The sequence below is a fragment of the Phocoena sinus genome, chromosome 2 (assembly GCF_008692025.1).
Source record: "Phocoena sinus isolate mPhoSin1 chromosome 2, mPhoSin1.pri, whole genome shotgun sequence".
Taxonomy (NCBI): domain Eukaryota; kingdom Metazoa; phylum Chordata; class Mammalia; order Artiodactyla; family Phocoenidae; genus Phocoena; species Phocoena sinus.
Genome location: NC_045764.1, coordinates 58,530,175 through 58,557,360, shown reverse-complemented (window position 1 = coordinate 58,557,360; position 27,186 = coordinate 58,530,175). Strand labels below are relative to the sequence as shown.

At 40.6% G+C, this 27,186-nt stretch overlaps 1 protein-coding gene across 1 annotated transcript in view; it reads right to left on the bottom strand.

The window, feature by feature from the left end:
- The window catches only part of CHRNA5 (cholinergic receptor nicotinic alpha 5 subunit), a 60,490-nt gene extending 38,922 nt beyond the window's left edge, over window positions 1–21,568 (bottom strand). Inside the window, exon 1 of the mRNA XM_032624581.1 lies at window positions 21,270–21,568. Within this exon, the coding sequence (XP_032480472.1) occupies window positions 21,270–21,396 (127 nt within the window). The 5' untranslated portion in view covers window positions 21,397–21,568. The remainder of the gene's footprint in view (window positions 1–21,269) is intronic.
- Between the last annotated feature and the right edge of the window lie 5,618 nt (window positions 21,569–27,186).

Sequence of the window (27,186 nt, the reverse complement as noted above, 5' to 3'; positions counted from 1 at the left end):
AACGCCAGTACCCAGCTTCACTCAACGACCAGCAAGCTACAGTGCTGGACACCCTATGCCAAACAACTAGCAAGACAGGAACACAACCCCACCCATTAGCAGAGTGGCTGCCTAAAATCATAATAAGTCCACAGACACCCCAAAACACACCACCAGATGTGGACCTGCCCACAAGAAAGACAAAATCCAGCCTCATCCAGCACAACACAGGCACTAGTCCCCTCCACCAGGAAGCCTACACAACCCACTGAAACAACCTAAGCCACTGGGGACAGACACCAAAAACAACGTGAACTACGAACCTGCAGCCTGCAAAAACGAGACCCCAAACACAGTAAGATAAGCAAAATGAGAAGATAGAAAAACACACAGCAGATGAAGGAGCAAGGTAAAAACCCACCAGACCTAACAAATAAAGAGGAAATATGCAGTCTATCTGAAAAAGAATTCAGAATAATGATAGTAAAGATGATCCAAAATCTTGGAAACAGAATAGACAAAATGCAAGAAACATTTAACAAGGACCTAGAAGAACTAAAGATGAAACAAACAACGATGAACAACACAATAAATGAAATTAAAAATACTCTAGATGGGATCAATAGCAGAATAACTGAGGCAGAAGAACGGATAAGTGACCTGGAAGATAAAGTAGTGGAAATAACTACTGCAGAGCAGAATAAAGAAAAAAGAATGAAAAGAATTGAGGACAGTCTCAGAGACCTCTGGGACAATATTAAACGCACCAACATTCGAATTATAGGGGTTCCAGAAGAAGAAGAGAAAAAGAAAGGGACTGAGAAAATATTTGAAGAGATTATAGTTGAAAACTTCCCTAATATGGGAAAGGAAATATCAAGTCTAGGAAGCACAGAGAGTCCCATACAGGATAAATCCAAGGAGAAATACACCAAGACACATATTAATCAAACTGTCAAAAATTAAATACAAAGAAAACATATTAAAAGCACCAAGGGAAAAAACAACAAATAACACACAAGGGAATCCCCATAAGGTTAACAACTGATCTTTCAGCAGAAACTCTGCAAGCCAGAAGGGAGTGGCAGGACATATTTAAAGTGATGAAGGGGAAAAAACTTACAACCAAGATTACTCTACCCAGCAAGGATCTCATTCAGATTTGATGGAGAAATTAAAACCTTTACACACAAGCAAAATCTGAGAGACTTCAGCACCACCAAACCAGCTTTACAACAAACGCTAAAGGAACTTCTCTAGGCAAGAAACACAGGAGAAGGAAAAGACCTACAATAACGAACCCAAAACAATTAAGAAAACGGGAATAGAAACATACATATCGATAATTACCTTAAATGTAAATGGACTAAATGCTCCCACCAAAAGACACAGACTGGCTGCATGGATACAAAAACAAGACCCATATATATGCTGTCTACAAGAGACCCACTTCAGACCTAGGGACACATACAGACTGAAAGTGAGGGGATGGAAAAACTTATTCCATGCAAATGGAAATCAAAAGAAAGCTGGAGTAGCAATTCTCATATCAGACAAAATAGACTTTAAAATAAAGACTATTACAAGAGACAAAGAAGGACACTACATAGTGATCAAGGGATTGATCCAAGAAGAAGATATAAGAATTGTAAATATTTACACACCCAACATAGGAGCCCCTCAATACATAAGGCAAATACTAACAGCCATAAAAGGGGAAATCGACAGTTAACACATTCATAGTAGAGGACTTTAACACCCCACTTTCACCAATGGACAGATCATTCAAACTGAAAATAAATAAGGAATCACAAGCTTTAAAGGATACATTAAACAAGATGGACTTAATTGATATTTATAGGACATTCCATCCAAAAACAACAGAATACACACTTTCCTGAAGTGCTCATGGAACATTCTCCAGGATAGATCATAGCTTGGGTCACAAATCAAGCGTTGGTAAATTTAAGAAAATTGAAATTGTATCAAGTATCTTTTCCGACCGCAACGCTATGAGACTAGATATCAATTACAGGAAAAGATCTGTAAAAAATACAAACACATGGAGGCTAAACAATACACTACTTAATAACGAAGTGATCACTGAAGAAACCAAAGAGGAAATAAAAAAATATCTAGAAACAAATGAAAATGGAGACACGACGACCCAAAATCTATGGGATGCAGCAAAAGCAGTTCTAAGAGGGAAGTTTATAGCAATACAATCCTACTTTAAGAAACAGGAAACATCTCGAATAAACAACCTAACCTTGCACCTAAAGCAATTAGAGAAAGAAGAACAAAAAACCCCCAAAGTTAGCAGAAGGAAAGAAATCATAAAAATCAGATCAGAAATAAATGAAAAAGAAATGCAGGAAATGAGAGCAAAGATCAATAAAACTAAAAGCTGGTTATTTGAGAAGATAAACAAAATTGATAAACCATTAGTCACACTCATCAAGAAAAAACGGAAGAAGTCTCAAATCAAAGAATTAGAAATGAAAAAGGAGAAGTAACAACTGACACTGCAGAAATACAAAAGATCATGAGAGATTACTACAAGCAACTGTATGCTAATAAAATGGACAACCTAGAAGAAATGGACAAATTCCTAGAAATGTACAACCTGCCAAGACTGAACCAGGAAGAAATAGAAAATATAAACAGACCAATCACAAGCACTGAAATTGAGACTGTGATTAAAAATCTTCCAACAAACAAAAGCCCAGGAACAGATGGCTTCACAGGCGAATTCTAACAAACATTTACAGAAGAGCTAACACCTATCCTTCTCAAACTCTTCCAAAATATAGCAGAGGGAGGAACACTCCCAAACTCATGCTACGAGGCCACCATCACCTTGATACCAAAACCAGACAAGGATGACACAAAGAAAGAAAACTACAGGCCAATATCACTGATGAACATAGATGCAAAAATTCTCAACAAAATACTAGCAAACAAAATCCAACAGCACATTAAAAGATCATACACAATGATCAAGTGGGGTTTATTCCAGGAATGCAAGTATTCTTCAATATACGCAAATCAATCGATGTGATAAACCATATTAACAAATTGAAGGATAAAAACCATATGATCATCTCAATAGATGCTGAGAAAGCTTTCGACAAAATTCAACACCCATTTTTGATAAAAATCCTGCAGAAAGTAGGCATAGAGGGAACTTTCCTCAACCTAATAAAGGCCATATATGACAAACCCACAGCCAACATCGTCCTCAATGGTGAAAAACTGAAAGCATTTCTACTAAGATCAGGAACAAGACAAGGTTGCCCACTCTCACCACTCTTTTTTTTTTTTTTTTTTCACCACTCTTATTCAACATAGTTGTGGACGTTTTAGCCACAGCAGTCAGAGAAGAAAAGGAAATAAAAGGAATCAAAATTGGAAAAGAAGAGGTAAAGCTGTCACTGTTTGAAGATGACATGATACTATACATAGAGAATCCTAAAGATGCTACCAGCAAACTACTAGAGCTAATCAATGAATTTGGTAAGGTAGCAGGATACAAAATTAATGCACAGAAATCTCTGGCATTCCTATATGCTAATGATGAAAAATCTGAAAGTGAAATCAAGAAAATACTCCCATTTACCAATGCAACAAAAAGAAAAAAATATCTAGGAATAAACCTACCTAAGGAGACAAAAGACCTGTATGCAGAAAATTATAAGACACTGATGAAAGAAATTAAAGATGATACAAATAGATGGAGAGATATACCATGTTCTTGGATCGGAAGAATCAACATTGTGAAAATGACTATACTACCCAAAGCAATCTACAGATTTAATGCAAGCCCTATCAAACTACCAGTGGCATTTTTCACAGAACTAGAACAAAAAACTTCACAATTTGTATGGAAACACAAAAGACCCCAAATAGCCAAAGCAATCTTGACAACAAAAAACGGAGCTGGAGGAATCAGGCTCCTGGACTTCAGACTATACTACAAAGCTACAGTAACCAAGACAGTGTGGTACTGGTACAAAAATAGAAAGACAGATCAATGGAACAGGATAGAAAGCCCAGAGATAAACCCATGCACATATGGTCACCTTATCTTTGATAAAGGAGGTAGGAATGTACAGTGGAGAAAGGACAGCCTCTTCAATAAGTGGTGCTGGGAAAACTGGACAGGTACATGTAAAAGTATGAGATTAGATCACTCCCTAATACCATACACAAAAATAAGCTCAAAATGGATTAAAGACCTAAATGTAAGGCCAGAAACTATCAAAGTCTTAGAGGAAAACATAGGCAGAACACTCTATGACATAAATCACAGCAAGATTCTTTTTGACCCACCTCCTAGACAAATGGAAATAAAAACAAAAATAAACAAATGGGACCTAATGAAACTTAAAAGCTTTTGCACAGCAAAGGAAACCATAACCAAGACCAAAAGACAACCCCCAGAATGGGAGAAAATATTTGCAAATGAAGCAACTGACAAAGGATTAATTTCCAAAATTTACAAGCAGCTCATGCAGCTCAATAACAAAATAACAAACAACCCAATCCAAAAATGGGCAGAAGACCTAAATAGACATTTCTCCAAAGAAGATATACAGACTGCCAACAAACACATGAAAGAATGCTCAACATCATTAATCATTAGAGAAATGTAAATCAAAACTACAATGAGATATCATCTCACACCAGTCAGAATGGCCATCATCAAAAAATCTAGAAACAATAAATGCTGGAGAGGGTGTGGAGAAAAGGAACACTTGCACTGCTGGTGGGAATGTGAATTGGTACAGCCACTATGGAGAACAGTATGGAGGTTCCTTAAAAAACTACAGATAGAACTACCATATGACCCAGCAATCCCACGACTGGGCATATACCCTGAGAAAACCATAATTCAAAAAGAGTCATGTACCAAAATGTTCATTGCAGCTCGATTTACAATAGCCCAGAGACGGAAACAACCTAAGGGCCCATCATCAGATGAATGGATAAAGAAGATGTGGCACATATATACAATGGAATATTACTCAGCCATAAAAAGAAATGATATTGAGCTATTTGTAATGAGGTGGATAGACCTAGACTCTGTCATACAGAGTGAAGTAACTCAGAAAGAGAAAGACAAATACCGTATGCTAACACATATATATGGAATTTAAGAAAACAAAATGTCATGAAGAACATAGAGGTAAGACAGGAATAAAGACACAGACCTACTAGAGAATGGACTTGAGGATATGGGGAGGGGGAAGGGTAAGCTGGGACAAAGCGAGAGAGAGGCATGGACATATATACACTACCAAATGTAAGGCAGATAGCTAGTGGGAAGCAGCTGCATAGCACAGGGAGATCAGCTCGGTGCTTTGTGACCACCTGGAGGGGTGGGATAGGGAGGGTGGGAGGGAGAGAGATGCCAGAGATATGGGAACATATGTATATGTATAACTGATTCACTTTGTTATAAAGCAGAAACTAACACACCATTGTAAAGCAATTATACGCTAATAAAGATGTAAAAAAAAATCTACAAACAATAAATGCTGGAGAGGGTTTGGAGAAAAGGGAACCCTCTTGCACTGTTGGTGGGAAGTAAATTGATACAGCCACTATGGAGAACAGTATGGAGGTTCCTTAAGAAACTAAAAATAGAACTACCAAACAACCCAGCAATCCCACTACTGGGCATATACCCTGAGAAAACCATAATTCAAAAAGAATCATACACCACAGTATTCACTGCAGCTCTATTTACAATAGCCAGGACATGGAAGCAACCTCACTGTCCATCAACAGATGAAGGGATAAAGAAGATGTGGCACACATATACAATGAAATATTACTCAGCCATAAAAAGAAATGAAATTGGGTTATTTGTAGTGAGGTGGGTGGACCTAGAGTCTGTCATACAGAGTGACATAAGTCAGAAAGAGAAACAAATGCTGTATGCTAACACATATATATGGAATCTAAAAAAAAAAAGAAAATGGTTCTGAAGAACCTAGGGGCAGGACAGGAATAAAGACACAGACGTAGAGAATGGACGTGAGGACACTGGAAGGGGAAGCGGAAGCTGGAATGAAGTGAGAGTGGCATGTGCATATATACACTACCAAATGTAAAACAGATAGCTAGTGGGAAGTAGCCACATAGCACAGGGAGATCAGCTCAGTGCTTTGTGACCACCTAGAGGGGTGGGATAGGGAGGAAGGTGGGTGGGAGATGGAAGAGGGAGGAGATATGGGGATATATGTATTTGTATAGCTGATTCACTTTGTTATACAGCAGAAACTAACACACCATTGTAAACCAATTATACTCCAATAAAGATGTTAAAAAAATAATAATATGAAACAGTCTCTTTGCAATCAACCTTTGGAAAGGGACAAAATATTTGAAAATCATATATCTGATAAAGAGATAATATCCAGAATATGTAAAGAACCCCTACAACTCAACAAGAACAAAACCCCCAAATAACCAAATTAAAAAATCGGCCAGGGACTTGAATACACATTTCTCCAAAGATGACATTAAAATGACTAACAAGCATATGAAAAGATGTTCAACATCACTAATCATTAGAGAAACGTAAATGAAAAATCACAAGATGGGGACTTCTCTGTGGCAGAGTGGTTAAGAATCTGCCTGCCAATGCAGGGGACATGGGTTTGATCCCTGTTAAGGGAAGATCCAACATGCCACGGAGCAACTAAGCCCATGTGCCACAACTACTGAAGCCTGCGGGCTCTAGGGCCCATGTGCCCTAACTACTGAGCCCGCATGCTGCAACTACTGAAGGCCACGCGCCTAAAGCCCGTGCTCTGCAACAAGAGAAGCCACCGCAATGAGAAGCCTGCGTACTGCAACGAAGAGTGGCCCCTGCTTGCCCCAGCTAGAGAAAGCCCATGTGCAGCAATGAAGACTCAACACAGCCAAAAAAAAAAAAGATAGCTACACCATCTTTAAAAGAAAAATCACAAGATATCCCCTCAAACCCAGTAAGATGGCTACTATTAAACAAACAGAAAGTAGCAAGTGCTGGCAAGGATGTAGAGAAGTTAGAACCCTTGTACAGCATTGGTAGGAATGTAAAATGGTACAGCCGCTGTGGAAAACAATATGTCAGTTCCTCAAAAAATTAAAAATAGAATTACATATGATCCACAAAATCCAATTCTGAGTATATTTCCCAAAGAACTGAAATCAGGACTTTAAAGAGATATATTAGCACATCCATGTACATAGCAGCTTTATTTACAAGAGGTAAAAGCAACACAAATGTCCATCTACAGATGAATGGATAAACAAAATGTGATATATACACAGAATGGAATATTATTCAGCCTTAAAAAGGAAGGAAATTCTGATACAGGCTACAACATGGGTGAACCTTGAGGACATTACGCTGAGTGAAATAGGCTAGTCACAGAAAGACGAATACTGCATGATTCCATTTACATTAGGTATCTAAAGTAGTCAAACTCACAGAAACAGAAAGTAGAATGTGGTTCCCCAGGCCTGGGGGAAGAAAGAAATGGAAAGTTTTTCAATGGGCATAGAGCTTCAGCTCTGCAAGATGAAGAAGTTCTGGTGATCTGTTGCACAACAATGTGAATATACTTAATATTACTGAACTTAAAAATGGTTAAGATGGTAAATTTTATGCTATGTATTTTTGAAACCACCATTACAGTTTTTAATTATTAAAAAAAACTACAATTGAAACTATCACCCACAGAGATGGCATCTGAAATTTCAACAACAAAACAAGGAGTTTGTAATACGTTTTATCAAATAAAAACTTGAACTGAACAAAACACAGCAAAAGGCTTCAGGATTTTCATGAGGTATTGTTAAAGGGAAAAAAGGGATAGAAAAGAGACTATAATGTAATCCTACTTTTGTAAAATAATTAATTATTAAAATCTATCTATATCTATCTACCTATATAATTATATACGCCTGAGGAAAATTATGGCATTTTGCATTACTAAATCAACAAGGGTAATTAACAAGGGTTATATGGGGGGATATTCATGTGGGTTAGGGAAGGAGGGAGAGAGAAGAAATGGGAAAGGGAGGGTACAAAAAAGGAAAGGGGGAAAATACCACACTCAATGAAAAAAATAATTCTCAAGTAGCCACACTCCTCAGATAGGCTACAAGTTTCTTATACTTTCCCACATCTCAGTGTGTGTTCAGCACACAGGAAGACTGCTGACATTAGGTAAAGTTTTGACATTACTTAGTTATTGGAATAAAAGTGAAAAATATATATATATTATTATTTTTTTGTAGAGGGAAGGATTATTTATTTATTTATTTTTGGCTGTGTTGGGTCTTCATTTCGTGCGAGGGCTTTCTCTAGTTGCGGCAAGCGGGGTCCACTCTTCATCGCGGTGCGGGGGCCACTCTTCACCGTGGTGTGCGGGCCTTTCACTATCGCGGCCTCTCTTGTTGTGGGGCACAGGCTCCAGACGCGCAGGCTCAGTAATTGTGGCTCACGGGCCTAGCTGCTCCGTGGCATGTGGGATCTTCCCATACCAGGGCTCGAACCCGTGTCCCCTGCACTGGCAGGCAGATTCTCAACCACTGCGCCACCAGGGAAGCCCCATGAAAAACTATTTTTATATAAGAACTGGACCTTAGTAGTAAGGTGGATGGTGCTATCATCTTTCACCATCTATCTTTGTGATTGGTGCTTGAGCCATAGGTCAGGTCCCTTGGTTAACTGATTTTTTTTTTTTTTTTCCGGTACGCGGGCCTCTCACTGTTGTGGCCTCTCCCATTGCGGAGCACAGGCTCCGGACGCGCAGGCTCAGAGGCCGTGGCTCACGGGCCCAGCCGCTGCGCGGCATGTGGGATCTTCCCGGACCGGGGCACGAACCCGTGTCCCCTGCATCGGCAGGCAGACTCTCAACCACTGCACCACCAGGGAAGCCCGGTTAACTGACTTCTTATTTTTCATTTCTACTAGTTAAGAAAATCCTAGCTCTCAGGAATGGCAGCAAGCATTGGTAGATCTGGAAATTCAACTTAAACAGGGACCTGGGGACTTCCCTGGTGGTCCAGTGGTTAAGACTCTACACTCCCAATGCAGGGGGCCCAGGTTCGACCCCCTGGTCAGGGAACTAGACCCCACATACCACAACTAAAAGATCCTGCATGCTGCAATGAAGGTCTGGCACACAGCAAAGAAGATCCCGCGTGCCGCAACTAAGACAAGGCGCAGCCAAATAAATAAATAAATATTAAAAAAAACAGGGAACTGAAAAAAGACCTTGAGTGCTGCATCATATGGGCTTTATACGGGCTTCTATCCAAGTGTCCTTCAAGCCCAGTCCCTTCACCCTGAGTCCTACTGACTCTTTCTCCTGTCCATCTCTTATGTCTTTTCCCCTTCCGCAAGCCCAAGGAATTATTTCCTCCTATCAAGGAAAAGCTGTGCTCTAACATTACGTAGCCTATGCTAAGCTGCCCTCTACGGTCCAAGTTTTTGAAACTGAAAAAGGCAAAAATGAACTCCTAGACCCACTGTCTGCTGGCACATCACGTTCCTTCTCTGAAGTATGAGCACAGAATTAGCTAGCTTGAGCAGGTAGGGGGAAGAGCCAAGAGGTAAAAGGAAAAACCAGGAACAACATAAAGAGGGCATTAATATTTCAAAAATATTATCTTGTCACATTGACATCCTCAAAACTAAATTTGATAGATCACTTCTAACTATTCAAGATATGACTGTACCAAGGAGCTATGCTACTTGAGAACATCAGAAATCAGAAAAAATGGCATTATTAATGTCATGAAAAAAATGTTTCTCTCAAATCCCACAAGTTTAAGAACTCATGTGTGCACTTTTCCCCTTGAGAACCAGGACAATGCAATGCAGAAAAGCAGAGGCTTACACAGAGTGCCCATTTCTTCATGCACCAGGCTGAAAGACACGCCTGTGCCTGTGATCTGCTCTTATTCACAACTGTTTAATATCTCCTTCAACACTGAACTGAGATCAGGAAGCATGCTGTCCCCACCAGCTGCTCTCTGTGAATGAAAGTGCAGGACCCGGCCACGCCGTGCAACACCGCTTACTTGCAGAGCTACACCCTTCCCTGCTGCCCACAGACTTGGTGCTGTCAGAGCTGTTCTCAACACACTTTTCCAGTCTACATCAGAGATCACAAAAGGATCCAAAAGAAATTTAAAATCTCTTCTTCTGTAACCTGAGTCCCCAGGGATAAAAATAAAATGTCACCCGGCACACCTCCCTCATACATACCAGGCATAAACCAGAGGGTGATTCGTGCTCTGCATTTAGTGGTTTTGTCTAACCAAAAAGCAAAATACCAGAAAGCACACAAGTGATAGTAATAGCTCTTCCACTTGGCATGCTATTAACACCATGCGACAGGGCTTCCCTGGTGGCGCAGTGCTTGAGAGTCCACCTGCCGATGCAGGGGACACGGGTTCGTGCCCCGGTCTGGGAGGTTCCCACATGCCGCGGAGCAGCTGGGCCCGTGAGCCATGGCCGCTGAGCCTGCGTGTCCGGAGCCCGTGCTCCACAACGGGAGAGGCCACAACAGTGAGAGAGGCCCGTGTACCACAAAAAAAAAAAATACCATGCGACATCTAGCACTGTCATTTATTAATTAATTAATTTATTTATAATAAATTTATTTATTTTTGGCTGCACTGGGTCTTTGTTGCTGTGCGCGGGCTTTCTCTAGGTGCGGCGAGTGGAGGTTACTATTTGTCGCGGTGCGCGGACTTCTCATTGCGGTGGCTTCTCTTGTTGCAGAGCACGGGCTCTAGGTACCCAGTCTTCAGTGGTTGTGGCTTGCGGGCTCTAGAGTGCAGGATCAGTGCTTGGGGCACACAGGCCTAGCTGCTTTGCAGCATGTGGGATCTTCCCAGACCAGGGCTCGAACCCGTGTCCCCTGCACTGGCAGGCGGATTTCCGACCACTGTGCCACCAGGGAAGTCCCTAGCACTGTCATTTAATAAAGGGACTTTAGTAATAGTCACTCTGCTTTCTCTTCTAGCAGAATAACTTGTGCCTGGCTTCACAAGCTGCTTACCACTAGCAGGCCTTAAAGCCCTTTTGGGCGCATGGAACTCATTCTACTCTGAATGTCGTCTCTGGGATCTCGGCCTCTTCAGCAAAAAAGTTCATCAATTTTGTACTGTAAAGTTATTTTATATTTATTCAAGAAAATAACTGGTTCACCAGAGAGGCTGCTATCCTTTGAAAATGTCACAAATGCTTTCCGGGCTGCCATTATTTGACAAAGTTTCACAATAAAATAACCCCTGGGTACTGGGGAATGGATTACTGATAGGGTGAAATCTGATTGCCAGCTAATCATTGTTTTGCTTTCCTTTGCGGGGAGTACATGTGAAATCACCATATCTGCAGATACATTTGTCCCAACACGTATAGATTTATACTCTGTACACACACTACATTATAGCAGAATTCTGAATTGTACATTACTATTCATCATCACTATTTTCGAGTCACTCATCCATTTTTAAAAAATGGAATATAATGCAATAGCTAATGTCAGTAACTACCTTTAAATTACATGAAGCCTAGCGAAACTCCACAAGGTTATTAACATGTTAGCAAGGACAATTCGTTACATATACATTCTTTAAAAATGCAAACATTAAGAACACAATGGCACACACATCTTTAAAAAAACACAATTAATCTTACATTTCAAGTATGTAAAATGTATGCAAAAAATATTATTCCAGCGCTGACCACCTGATAGACCTCAGGGATGCTTTGCGTTTTCAGGACACACTTTCAGAAACACCCATCAAGCATAGTCTTTCAGAAACTACTGGCTTAAGCACATCTAATCCTTACTTTGGCAGGGAATTTTTTGGGGGTACCCAACAATTACTTTTAGTAATTTTTCAGGAGGCTTATGAAATTGCACTCAACAAGGCAGATTCTAGAAATTCTACTCTAGTTCTCCATTTATTTACAACAGAGAATCCCAAAAGGTCATTTCGAAGGGTACAACAACTAAAATAAGCTTAAGGAAAAAGAGAGATTGCTTTCATGGAATCTGTACCTCCTGTACAGACCTCTCCTCTCGGTCCACACCTGAATACCCACTTCCCAAAAAAATTTCAAGTCATTTAGTGAAACCACACATAGTTTCAAAAAAATGTAATCTCGCTCATTAATTTTAGTATGAAGAGGAAGGGACATAGAACCACAAAGCTGAAAGCTTTAATTTGAATACTCAGCACCACTAGTTACCTGTTAACCTCCATATGTCACAGTTCTCTAATCTATATGAAATCAACATGCGCAAAACCAAATTCATGATCTTCCCCAAAATGGTCCCCTGATGGTGTCCCCCATCACAGTGAGTGGTCCCAGCATCTGCCTAGTTCCACAACTTAAAAACCTAGGAGTCATCTTTCATACCACCTGTATTGCCAATCCACAAGGAAACTATTGATTTCACCTCCTAAATATTTCTCAAATCCATCCATTTCTTAACAGCTTCATGGCCACCATCCTAGCACATGCTATCTGCAACTCTCATCAGGACAAGGGCAAGCGTACTGCCCTAAGTGGTGGCCACGCAATTTCTTAGCCCCCTCCAATTGGTTCTCTGCACTGATACACAAGTGATCTTTTCAAAACACAAAGCTGATATTACACCCTGGCTTAAAATCCTTCTGTAGTATTCCATTAAGATAGACCAAAATCCTTAAGGCCAAACGCTGCCCGATCTGTCCCCTGTAGCCTCTCCCCTTTGCTCTCTCCAGCTACACGGCCAGTTCAGCTTCTCAAACACACAACACTATTCCCTCCTGTAAGGAGTGCTCTTCTTCCCTTCTGAGGTGTCCTCCCTCCCCTTCACCTAGCTAACTCCTACTCATCCTTCAAATCTCAACTTCTTCAGGACTCTGTCCTGCCCCCAAAGTCTCCATTAGGTTCCTCTGCAGAGAACCATGTTCCTTATCTGGGGTGTAATTATACAATCTTGGATGTATCTGATTAAAGTCTGTCTTCCCCACTGTGGTGGAAACTAATGGCAGCAGGTAATGTGTTTTATTCACCATCATAACCCCATCACCCAACAACATACTGGCACATAGTAGATGCTCCATTTGTTGAATTGAATATATGAATGGGTAAAGGAGTCAGTACCATCTGATGATTCCCATTTATCTGTAATAATTCAGAATTTCATCATTGGCTGTGAAAGCAACTGTCACAAGAGATACACAATTTTGCTGTTAAGGATTACGAGTCACTAGACAGCTTCTTGAAGTTAGAGAGACCTTGTCTTACTCAGATTTGAATATGAAGAGAGTTAATATAACATACTGGCTAAGAACTCAGGATTTTAAGTCCACAGGTTGGCTTCTATCTAGCCTCTAATAATTACTGTCTGACCTGAAGGCAAGTTACCTAACCTCTTGGCATATTAGTTTTTTCATCAGTAAAACTGGTCTAAAACAATACCTACCTAATAAGGTTATTGTGAGGATTAAATAAAATTGTTCCTATAAATGCCCCCACAGGGTCATTCTTATTAGTCCATAAATGATTGCTAAAGTAATGATACCTGATAGACCTCAAAAGGCAAACACACAAAAATATTACCACAAAAGCAATCACTGCCTGCAGAGCTACTGATTTCTACCTAAAACTTCCACGATAGCCCAAGAAAGATCATCTACCTACAGATTAATCTAGACAACAGGACCTTGCAAAAAAAGAGAAGGAAGAACATAACATGTCTGTGGCATCGGGCACTCTTAACACAGTGCAATGACAGTTCAGTGAATAGCTCTCCTCAAGTCTATATCCTTCACAGCTAATAACAATAAGTAGAATACCAACCTACTAACAGCACATAAATCACATATCTCAGAAAAACAAAGAGAACCAAACTGTGAAGCACACTGAAAATAGGACAAGAACAACAAAAATAATTAATGGGCAATTCTTCTGAAGTAGTTAAAAATACAAGAGAAAAACTAAATTGAATACGTAAAAAGTGCATATATATATACTGCCATTAACTCTGAGAAATTTAAATTTGGGTTTTACAAATCCATTTGTAACTCCAAGTATCATTACTCTGGTATTGTCTCAGGTTTGAGGAATTAAAAGAATGACTTACCGAAGAAATTTCACTTTTAAGTCACTTACTGAAACCACATATATTTTCAAAGAAATGTAACCTTGATCCTTAATTTTAGTATGATGATTAAGAAACGGCACAAAACCGCAAAGCTGAAAACCATAATTTGAACACTCGGCACCACTAAATAGGGGTTAAATTCCATATGTCCCCATTTTCTTTTCTTTTTCTTTAATATTTACTTATTTATTTATTTGGTTGCACTGGGTCTTAGTTGCGGCTTACGGGCTCCTTAGTTGCATCCAGTGGGCTCGTTAGATGTGGCATGCAAACTCTTAGTTCTAGCATGCATGTGGAATCTAGTTCCCTGACCAGGGATCGAAACTGGGCCCCTTGTATTGGGAGCGCAAACTCTTAACCACTGTGCCACCAGGGAATTCCCCCCATTTTCTAATTTACAGAAATAAGGATATCTGTTGGCAAAATGTTGAAAACTGTTAAATGGCAAGAACTCTTCAGTTTGTTTTACTTGAGGATTTTTGTGTATGTTTGAGTTTTTCCACTATAAAACATTAATAAAAAGGATAACTTCTGCTTTGTTGCCTCACTGTTATGCGGAAAAAATGAAAAAGTACATTATCTCACTATGTCAGGTAGTGTCTAAGGTAGTTTAAAACTCTTTTTAAAGTTTGTTCCACTAAATTCGGTAGGTAGCTAAATAGATAAGGATTTTTAAAACCAATTCTAGGAAGATAAGACACAATAGTGTCCTCTACTGGCATTCTTCCATGAAGAATCATCATTTTCTTACCAAAAAGTATTGAAAAAAGTCAGCCAAGGTGTTCTGCAGCTAAATATGAATAATAGTAGTCCTTTGCCAATCTTTAGATAAAGATAAATTAACAGACAACACCTGCTATAATTTTAAGTTTTTTCCATAAATTCTTCTTAAATCTTTAGCATTTGCTACAACCTGAGTATATTAGAGCCTAACATGTAATACCTAGTTTAGCTCATTCATTCATTCAACAATTGTTGAGTGCCTACTTCCCATGCCAGCCTCTGTTAGGTGCTAGAGGTAAAGCAGAAAACTCTGGTGCCTGCCTTCCTGGGGACAAGTTTGCATATTTATTTACTTTCATCATATCATAATTATAAACTGTATGGCTATGCCGAGAACACCTCACAATGTGAAGGGCACCCCCTGCATATGTGAACATAGCTGCAGCCCTGAAGTCTAACAAAGAATTTCTCAACTCAACACTATTGACAGTTTGGGTTAGATAGTTCTTTGTTACAGGGGGCTGTCCCATGCACTACAGGATGTTTGGCAGCATCCCTGGCTTCCATCCACTGCATATACCACCCCCTCAATGTGACAACCCAAAACATGGCCAAACATCGCCAAATATCCCCTGGTGGTGGGGAGGGAAGGATGCACAAAACTGCCCCTGGTTGAGAGTCACTGGTCTAACAACAGTAGCTGGTAAGCAGCAGATGTAGAAGTAGAACCCAGATTTGTTTCTGTTCTCAGAATAATATTTAGGGACTTCCCTGGCCATCCAGTGGTTAAGACTTCGCCTTCCAATGCAGGGGGTGCGGCTTCAATCCCTGGTTGGGGAGCTAAGATCCCACTTGCCTCGTGGCCAAAAAACCAAAACATAAAAAACGGAAGCAATGTGGTAACAAATTCAGTAAAGACTTTTAAAATGGTCCACATTTTTAAAAATCTTAAGAAAAGTAATACTTTAATGACAAAAGTAATATATGATCATTGTCAAGATTCCAACCAAAAGCACATTAAGAGTAGGAAATCTCCCTCTCCTCCTATCTCCCTTCCTGCAAGGCTAACCACTGTTAAGTCTGTTGTGTACACATCTTAAAATACACACACACACACAGAGGAAGAACAAATGTTTTCTTTTTAACTTCTGTGGCTTGCTTCTGTCATTCAATTCTCAAGGTCAATGTACATCCATCCATCTCACTCTTTCTTCATAAGCCGCAAAGCGGTCTGGGTTATGGGTGTATCATAATTTATGTAAGCTTTCACCACTGGTAGGCATTTATACAGTCTTTAGTTTTTGGTTATTTCTAACCATGCTACAGTGGAAAAATGCTGTAGTTAACATCCTTGTACAAGGACTTCTATGGCACCAACCCGCAGGAGTAGAACTGCTGAGTCAAGGTATACATGTCGTAAATTTTGCTGGTTACTGCTAATAGTCTTCCTTTTCTCCTTTACAGGTCACCATAGGAAGAAATAACATAACGTATCTAAAAGGTTTGTAACAGTGACATATATTATATATACTCAATTCATAATTAAGGCATTCCTTGAGTAATCTTTCTCTACAAGTCTGCTTGTATGTTTTTTAAGTTAACAAAGTGTCTTGTATACCTTTTTTAAAGATCCTCTCTGCAGCAGTGCTAGGAGGGCTATTTTAAGCAATAGCAAGATAAAAAAGTGAATGTAACCAACCATTTTGTAAATGAGAAGAAATGCATACTATATCCAACATTTTCAATGTGGCAAATAGGTATGCTTACCAGTCATTATTTTAAGTGTTACAGATGAAATGCAGAGGGTTTTTTTTTTCACTCTAGGATTTTCATTATATTTTCTATTGATTTTTATCACAGAATTATCGGATAAAGTTTCTCTGTAACGGATACGCTTTAGCAAATCTAATTTAACATCTTGCCCTCTCAGAACACTTGCAGTAAGAAAACGACCTTAGGCAGTGTTAAATTTAGGTCCAGTCAATAGTTTTCAAGAAGAGACAACTTGCACACTTTAAAAGTTTAAGCATCATCAGATTGAATAAATGTAGAATTCACTATTGTAATTTGACACCTCTCAACAGGCAATAAATATGTATTATGAGCTAGTATATTTACAGTGTCATGAACTAAAACACCCGATGGGACATGAAGTTGCCTCAGTTCACTATAGCCTGTGTGACCTTGACTAAGACTCTTGCAGGGCTTCCCTGGAGGCGCAGTGGTTACGAATCCGCCTGCCAATGCAGGGGACACGGGTTCGAGCCCTGGTCCAGGAAGATCCCACATGCCGCAGAGCAACGAAGCCCATGAGCCACAACTACTGAAGCCCGCGCCTAGAGCCCGTGCTCCACAACAAGAGAAGCCACCACACTGAGAAGCCTGTGCACCGCAACGAAGAGTAGCCCCCGCTCGCCACAACTAGAGAAAGCCCACACACAGCAACGAAGACCTAACGCAGCCAAAAATAAATAAGATGAAATGAACCTAAAAAAAAAAAAGGCTCTTGCAAATTTCCTCCTTAGGATTGTCCAAATATGAATGAATAGTGGGGACTGGAAGGAAACATGGAAATGGGAAGACAGCTCTATTTGTTAGGCTGGTGGGATAGTGCTTAGTTTCTATTGGCCTTATCCTGTTTGGGCTATAGTTCATTGTAAATTCTCTGTTTCCATAGGTACTATCACTGGATCCTCTTAAAAATCCATCCAATTCATATGAATGGGAAACTGTCTACAACCTTGCTACTCAAAGTGTGGTACTCTGACCAGCAGCATCTATATCACTTGGGGTCTTGTGAGAAATGCAGAACCTCAGGCCCCACCTCTGAACCAGTGCCTGCATTATAACAACATCCCCAGAGGATTCCTGTGCACATTAAAGTTTGAGGAGCCCTGGTGTACAAGACTTAGAGCAGTGATTCTCAAGGGTGGGGGAAGAGGGAGACAATTTTGTCCCCAAAGGCCCATTTGACAATATCTGGAGGTATTTTTTGGTGGCTGCTACTGGCATCTTGTGGATAGAGGCCAAGCTTCCTGCCAAACAACCTACAAGGCAAAGGACAATCTCCCATAACAAAGAAATATCCAGCCCCAAATGTCAGAGGTTGAGAAGCGCTGACTGAGAGGAAAAGCAGTTTTGCCCAACTCCATATATACACTGTTGATCGTAAAATAAAAAGAAATATCAGAAGTTCATATTGTCCTTTTTGTCAGAATTCAAATATTCATATTTAATTCCTATTTTTGTTGGTAAAAGTCTATATTTTATAATTCTTCTTTAGAAGAAAAGAACATGAGGTCACTGAATTAAACACAGGAGAAATAATATCATCCTTCCCCAAAATGGAAACAGAACATTTAAATTAAAATTTTAGTCACAGAGCAGACTGGTTTTATATTGTCATTATAAAATGATACCTATGCTGTTCTGGAGAGCAGTTTTCTAAAGAAACAAATTGTAAACTTTTTTCCAAAACTATTCCAGTATTTACCAACTCTCATCGTCAAGACATGCTTATTTAATATTAAACTTAAAATTACATCTGAAAGAATTTAATTGCAATTCTTAGGGGAGAAAAATAATGCTTTTAGAAGAAAAATGTTTTGTACTTAAATTACTGTGCTAAAAACTCATATCCTAATTATAAAAATTACTTACTAGATCTAATTTGTAGATTATAGGTTAAAAAATACCCTATTCTGAGAAATGACTGAAAACCTTTTCAAAGTTCCATCCATAAGCTACATTTACAAACTCGTCTGAAACGTTTCAGGAGATACACAAATAAAACCCTATCTTCCAGGTGCTTACTCTAGCTCATAAAGCATACTTAGTATTTGCAAGGAAACAAAAATAATTTTTAATTTCAAATTAAACTGCATGAAAAGTTTATATCCTTACATAAGGCATCCAGATACTCTTTTGGATATAATCATAACAAAAGTAGAGAGGACAGTCGCTATATGTGTATTTCTATTAGCTTCCTAAGATGTTAATGAAAATGACTAAAGGTGAGAAGAAAAAGAATCTTTCATAGCTCTCATTTTCTATGAAATAATTATTTTATTTTCCTTTGAATGAAACAGAACTCAGCCCCTACATATACTAATAATAAAGTTTCAACCATTGAAAATGTCACACAGCTAAGAAATATAACTGACTAATGACTATCTAATTTCCATAAATCACTCTTGTAATCATGGTCAGGTCAGTTTAAAAGGCTCGTATTATCTTAATATACTAGGTTAATTATCTATACTTTAATACAGACAAAATTGCCTCCTGAGTATCTTTCACAGCTCTGTAACCTTCTACCAGCCAAATAAGTATGGCTGCTGGCAGACTAGACATTTTCTTTTCCTAGAGATTGGTTCACAGAAAACCACAAAGAAAAGTTATTAAGATCCTGAGATGAATATGAAAACAATAAAATGTAAATATAAAATTAATTATAGTTGGAAGGACCTGAAATCCATCTACTACCACCTTCTAATTTTAAAAATGGAGAACTAAAGGTTCAGCAAGGTCAAGCAATATGCCCAAGGAAACACAGCAAATTAATGGCAGGTCTCCCAATTCCAGACAGCACTTCAGCAGTTTTACACAAAAGCATATTAACAATTAGGAGCAAGTGTGCAATTCCATCATTCTTTCAACATCACTTTGTTCTTCAAATGATCACTTACTAAGAGCATCAGAATCTTGGCATTTTAGAGTCTGAGAGGGAAACTTTTCATGATCCCTCCTTTTACAGATGAGGAAACTGATATCCAGAGAGATCTTACTGTTCCATTCATTCATCCACAAACATTTACTGGACTGCTGCAATACGCTAGGTTTTAGAGATACAAAGATACACATAAGATCACAGTTCTTAAGGAGCTCATGTGGGACCAAGAGAAAAAAATATATAAATGTAATCCAACAAGATGGTTATTATAAGAGAGGTATTCACTAAGAAGAGTGGGGGCAGGAAGGAATTAATCAGCTCGGATTGTTTGGATATAACACTGTACACCAAGCATGAACAGATAGCTATTTACACCATTTAATCTTGGCTACAATGTTTTATATTAAAACAGATGAAAGAAGTTCCACTTTCACCAAAAGGAGTAGAGACTACTGTTTTCTAGAGTGCCAGGCAGAGTGCCTGGCATTTCACACATATTATTTAATCCTGAAAATGACTCAGAGGTAAGCAGTATTATCCCCATTTTTCAAAGAAGGAGGACTGCTGAGACAAGCTTGTCCAAGTCAAGATACACCAGAGTTATAATTTGAACCCAGGTTTGCCTGGCTCCAAAATCACATTCCTTTCTTTCTGTTAAACTATGAATCTCTCTGCACAGGATTTATTTGTTTAAGTCATCCTCCACGTTCTTTCTCTACAGTCTTCGTTAAGCAATACATCCTGCAATAAATAATTCTAGTCTTCAAGATTATCACTTCCTAGAATCAGGAATCAGAGCTTTAAAACCTTAAGGAAGGAAAGACAAGAAAAGGTTCTGCTTATACCCAAATAAAGTTTCCTCACTCATAAAAATTGAAATACTGGTGTAGTGAACTTCAGCTTTTACCTCTTGCTTAAAGGAGTCTTACTTTTTTCTATGTTTAGATCACACCATAGGTGCTCCATAAATAGTAGTATTTTTCTTCAAGGTGTTGAGGGGGCAGACTCAAACTTTCTGAAGCTTTGAATTTTAAAAAGAACTAAGCATTTTCTTTTGTTGTTTCTATTCCTGTCCACAACATTTTGAAATAGAGAAGGCTGGGGAAAAGCTCTATTCCAAGATGCTAAGGAGGAATTTAGGATGCAAATGGTTAGTCCTCTGCCCAGCCTTCTACAGCTAACATGTTTCATCTTCGGGCAAAAGGGAAGATTTCAAATGCTAAGGGGCGAGTTGGGGAGGAGGAGGGGGCCAAGGGGTAGAAGATCAAATCCTAATCCCTAGTATTAAGTCCAAGGAGCCTTCATAGTTGCCTGTGAATAAAGTAACTACGTGGGAAGCCCAGCTGAAACCAAGAAAGGAAAGCCCTGCTGGATAACGACAGCATCTTTTATTGAAAAAGTTGTATCGAAGTACACAGCAGTCTCCAGTGATGCGGGTCACGGAACAAAATTCAAAGAAGCCTTTTCTCTGCATTTAAATGAACACATCTGAGCATTTAAACTGAAACCTCACCCCAAGCCCCAGGAGAAAAATATAACCACCCTCCGTATAACAAGATTTTCGGTGCGGGCCGCAGCCTCGCGGCTCTCCGGGCACCGCCGTGAAGCTGCCCCGGCCTCCCCGCGGTCCCCGCCCGGCGCACCCCGGCGGCCCTGAGCCCCACCGCCCGCTCCGAGGACGAACCCACGGACCGCCCTCCGTCGCCCAGGCTCACCTCCGGGCACGCCGCCTCCCGCGCCCTCCGGACCCCAGCGCCCGGAGACCAGCTGAAAAACGAGGAGGAAGTGGAGCGGGCGGTGCCCGAGGCTGAGGACCCTGCGCTCCGACCCCCGCGCGGCCATCGCCCGGGACCCGCGCGGGAATGCAGGGAGCCGCCTCGCGACGGCCGCGTGGGGAACGCGGACTCGAGGGACCGAGCCGGGAGTGTGGGTTGGAGCCAAAGGCTAGCAGCGGCTGCGGAGGGGCTGACCGGCTCCTCAGCTGGAACCGGGGTAGCCTCCACTGCCCGCCGGATTTGGGCGGGCTCTGGGCGCGAGAAGAGGTTCAGGAAGCCTAGCCCCGCCCAAACCCCGCCCCCGCCCCCTCTTGTTCCGCCCAGCCCCGACTCGTCGTCTCTGGCCCCGCCCCTCCTACTCATAGCGCCGCCTCCGTTCCGCCCAGTCGTTCCCCCGGCCCGGGTTTTGGCCCCACACTATCCATTCTAGCTCCGCCTTTTCACACCTGGCCCCTCCTCACCACTCTGGTCCCGCCTCCAGGCCCGACACCTGGCGGGTGAGATGTTGGAGCTCGGAGTCCCAGGAAGGGCAAGGCCAGAGGATGGCATCACAGGCGGGTCCTTAGTCTAACCACAGAGTGACCTTGGGCAAGCCGCTGCATACCTATGATAACTACCATTAATTAATGTCTGCTCCGTGCCCAGCACCAAGAGGGGAACCAGAGAGACAGACCGCTCTCAGCAGACAGAAAATCAGTAAACATAAAGTTATTGAGTTGTGATGAGAGACGCAAAGGAAACAGGCGGGAGGCTGAAACATAGTGAAAGGGCACTTACTCCTAGGCTCCTGGCTGAAGCTCTCTCCACTCAACACTGCTGCCCACTAAATTCCTCCTTGCGAGGTAAATACTAGTCGCAGCTTGCTGCCTCAAAAGGCTGTTATGAGAGCCAAGTGATCCCCAACAGAAGACCAGAGAGGCGACACTGGGCAAGTCGCCCTCCCTCTCTGGGCCTATTTCTTCATCCTTAAAAGGATGAGGATAAGCTAGAGGACTTGGAAGGTCCAGCTCTGACACTCATTCAAGCCATCCACAGAAATGATTTGCAGGTGTCTCAAATGTGGACAACGCCCTCCATGCTGCCATCAGTTAACGTTAGCAAATACTAGTGACTCCATCTGCCGCTGACACTAGCAGCTCCGATGATGATTGATAATGATTGCTAGAATTCCATCTCAAATCGCACTAGATCATACATTTCATCCCTTCTATTCATAATTGATTAGAAAGCTTCATTTGGCTGAAGAGATTCAGGTAAATCATCTTTAAACTTCAATGACAGTGCGTTTCTCTGATTCTTCACAGAAAGTTTTACGGATTTGACACCTCTAAGACTCCTTGTAAGCAGAAATATCACTCCAAGCTCCAGACTCTGAATCTGTTTAAAAACTAAACCTGGTTGCAAAGAATCCAAAGGTGAAAATTAGTTAAGACATTTTTCCCCAACTAAGTACCACCAGGAAAATGGAAACAATATCCATTGAAACTAGTCTGCTTAAGCTGGACTTAGGGAAAGAAAGGGGCCACAGAAAATGATAACCAGGTTGTCACTAATTACACTTCTACATAGGAAGGAAAGACAGTATTTATTGTCCCTTATTTCTATTTTGCTCTGAAGAATTTATGGGGCATGTAGACACTTATGCAATTCACCCTAATGGTATTTGGAGAAAGTAAAGTGTTATTCTGCTTCTACAGCTAGGGGATTTGAAACTGAGTGGTTGAATAACCGTTGAAGGTCACAGCACCTGTCAGTGGAAAAAATAGAATTAAATGGCTGTTAGCTGAGCCATGGCAAGCATAATTGGGACTCCTAGGTCTCCCCAGAGTGTTATATCAATAACCATGAGAACGGACTTCCCTGGTGGTGTAGTGGTTAGGAATCCACCTGCCAATGCAGGGGACACAGGTTCGAGCTGTGGTCCAGGAAGATCCCACATGCCATGGAGCAACTAAGCCCATGTGCCACAACTACTGAGCCCGCGTGCCTAGAGCCCGTGCTCCGCAACAGGAGTAGCCACTGCAATAAGAAGCCCGCCCACCGCAACGAAGAGTAGCCCCTGCTCATCGCAACTAGAGAAAGCCCGCGCACAGCAACGAAGACCCAACGCAGCCAAAAATAAACAAATAAATAATTTTTAAAAAATGATTAAAGGGGTAAAATTATTTTAAAAAATGACCATGAGAACAACAGTTATTTACATAATCTGTGAAAAAATAATACTTGTTTTTACTGTTCTTAAGTGAAAGGCAAAGTGTGTAATTTGTTGGGTACTTTAAAATCCAAGCAAATAATTATAGAACATAATGTATGCATCTTGGATGGTTTTTTCTAGAATGATACACCAATTACTCTCGGTTGCTGGATACGGTGGCAGCACCTGACTCTGATAACAGACGTTTTCACACTGCTAGGAAATGTTGGCTGATCAAATGACAATGAAAACTGGTGCTGTTGCTGTGGCCACCACCTACAAAGGTTCCCTAAAGTAGCATCTGTCTACCAACTTTCTGAGATTTGACCAAAGGGACTGTCATACAGTCTACAGTGCACCCATATCCCAGACACTACATTTCATCTGAAGATTATGGAATTTTTGTTACACTTTCCTGCCTTCGCCCATCCTACTCCTCCTTTTCCCTGAATATCCAAACCCACCCTTTCTTCGAGACCCATTTCAAATGCCGCTTGCCCCTTGAAGCCTAGGCTGGTTCCCCCACCAGACACAGCCTCTCCCTTCTCTGAACTTCCAGAACACTTTTATTTCTCTCACAGCACTTACCACGTTCCATCTTTTGGTCCATTTCTCTATACATCTTATGTCCTCTACTAGATAATGAGGTCCTAGGCTTAGAGTCTATGTCTTATTCATCTTTATAATACTCACTAGCCAGTCAGTGCCTTGCCATAGAAAGTGGAATATGATAATTATCATATTAACCTTGCTAGGTAGTGGGAGAATATAATAATCTAAGCACTTTTTAATATACTAGCACATTTAAACTCCAGCAGTATTAGAAGTGTGGTACTTTTATTACCCTTGTTTTGTTTTGACCTCTCCTTCTCACTGCTCTTGGCAGGTTCCTCTTCTTTCACCCAGACTCCGCATGTTGGGAATTCCACAGGCTGAAATCTGGGACCTATCTCTTTCTCTGTACACTCTGCCCCTGCCCCCACCCTACTCCCCCCACTTCTGTGGTCTTATCCATTTCCCTGGCGTTAAATACCTTCCACATACTGGCAATGATCAGATTCACACTCAGGTGCTAATCTCAACTCTGTGTCTCTGTGTATGTGACATCATCATCACTTGGACATGTCAGTTAATTATGTCCCCAAACGTTTTGTCCTCTTAGTCTCCCCATCTCAATCCATGGTACCACCATCCAACTAATTATTCAAGTGAAAAACCTGGAGGTCATCATTGGTTCTTCCCTCTGCTTCACCCACCAAGTCTAATTCAACCTTAAGTGCTGTTTACCTTGAATCTATCTGGAATCCATATCTTAATCCTCCTCTCCTACTACTATAGTCAAGCCCATGCTTATCTCTAGCTTAGACTCCACCTGCACTCTCCAGCACATTCTGGGGGCAGCCTGAGTGATCGTCTTAAAACACAAACAAAATCGCAAGTCCTTGCCGCCCGTTAGAGTGGCCCCTGCTGCCTGCATTGACAGGTCCCCCCCACCCCACACGCACAGACCGTGCTCCTGGGTTATTGGCCCTTTTCAGTCTCTGGAACCAGCCAGCATGGGCCTGCCTTGACATGAACTGCTCCCTCTGCCTGCCCTGTTCCCTCCCCAGCCTTCCTCCTCCCCCGCTTTGCCTAATTCCTACTCCTCCTTCAGGACTGAGCTTATCTGTCACCTCTTGAGAGACAAACCAACCTAAGCTGGGTCTTCCACTCCCTCTGTCTATTACTCTGTATCAGTGTGCCCTGTCCCCTCCCCTCACCACAATTGTCACAATTTTTAATGACATAATTTTAGTGTGCCTGATTCTCCCTATAGAAAATTAGCTCCAGATGGGCAACAGCTGTGTCTGGTATCCACTGGTGGGTGCCCAGTATATGGAGCACACAGTTGATGCTCAAAATGTTTGTTGGATGAATAAATGAATGTTAAGTAGTTTGCCCAAGATCTCTGAGCCAGTGAGGTAGAAAATGGTGAGCAGGGATTCAAACCCAGGTGGCCTGACTTCAAACTAAACTGAATCTCTCTCTGTAGACCCCATCCCTAATCTCTAAACCAGAGCCTTAAGAGCTGCCTGGCAGGACATAAAGCTGGTAAAGCGAGCATTCAGCTGCAGGGCCCAAGTGTTCAATAGCTGGCAGCTACTATTGTTTGTGTGGCAGTTATTCTCTGATGTGCTTTTGCACTTACGAAACCCTTAAGCAGAGGGGAGTTGGTGCTTTGGAGTTAAAAAAGAGCACACGAGAAGGGAATTAGGGGGCCAAATAAATAAGAGGAATCAAAAATAAACATTGTCGTTTGCAAGTGGTATGACCTAATGAGTTGTCTTTTATGTCAATGTTGTTGTTCACTTTTCCTTTTTATAACGGGGTCAACTGAGCTAAATTCAGAGCTCGGCAGATTCTCTGAATCTTCCATTCAGCATTTCCATTATGGCTTGGTGATAAATTCTGCTGTGAGCCAAACTGAAAAGGTAATTAAAGATAAAAATGGATGCTGTCAATTTTATTGTTGAAGTTAAATGCGTTTTCACAGATTAAAGGAAAAAAAGCAAGTATTGATAGGATAGTAAAATCCAATTCTTCAAAAGAAATGATATAAAAATAAAAGGTCACTTTCAGGGGCTATTTCAATGGCTGTGATCAAAATGTAAAAGAGCAGACATATTTTAATGCAGGGAGCTTTCAAAGAAAATTAATTGGCCACATTTGTATTAGATTGTAATAGCTAAATAGTAGCACATAAAATCAAATATCACAAAAAGTACAAACCATGTATAAAACTGAGCTGTCGCAATAGAATTTAATAATAGCATATATGCATATACGTATACACCACAATGTCACGGACCCAATTAACAATAGAAAAACACAAGAGAACAAAGAAATGGCAGTTCATTACAAAACAAATTATAATGTGCCCTGAACAAATACCAGCTCTTGTTATAAATGAAGATATTGTTTTCCATCTTAAGAAAGTACACTGTAATATCCCATGCCCTCTAAATGCTGAAAACTTTTATATCTGGAAGTGATGAATCATATCATGAAAGAATTTTTTTAAAGACAAATATGAACAATACTCTATTGTGTACTTGTAACTTGCAAAAGGGTAGATCTTAAATCTTCTCCACACACACACACAAAATGGTAACTATGTAGAGGTAATGGATGTGTTAATTAGCTTGATTGTGGTGATCATTTCACAATGTATATGCATATTAAACATCAAATTTGTATACATCAATGACAGCTCCATAAAGCTGCTAAAATATAATTTCTACAGTAAAAAAAACACAAATATGGATTTCTGTAGATAGATTCCTTCAGCAGATTTGCAATTACTATGCAAAAGCTCAACATTTGTGTATTAGATCAACACAATTTATTAGAAATATGTAAATATTGATTGCATTAAATGAAATGTTCTTCCTAGGTGACATACTATTATAAATTTTAAAAAGAAACTTATGCCCTTACTTAATGACCACAAAACACAATTGCAAATGCTTGACTCTGTGCAAAAGGTAGAATTTAAATATTCTTATCAAATATACAGCCTATATCTCACTCTTTTTCTATTCTAGAAATGAGAGGTATTTATAGACACTGCCACATATACCAAAAATAAATCCAAAGGACAAATTATACTGCAGGTATAGACCA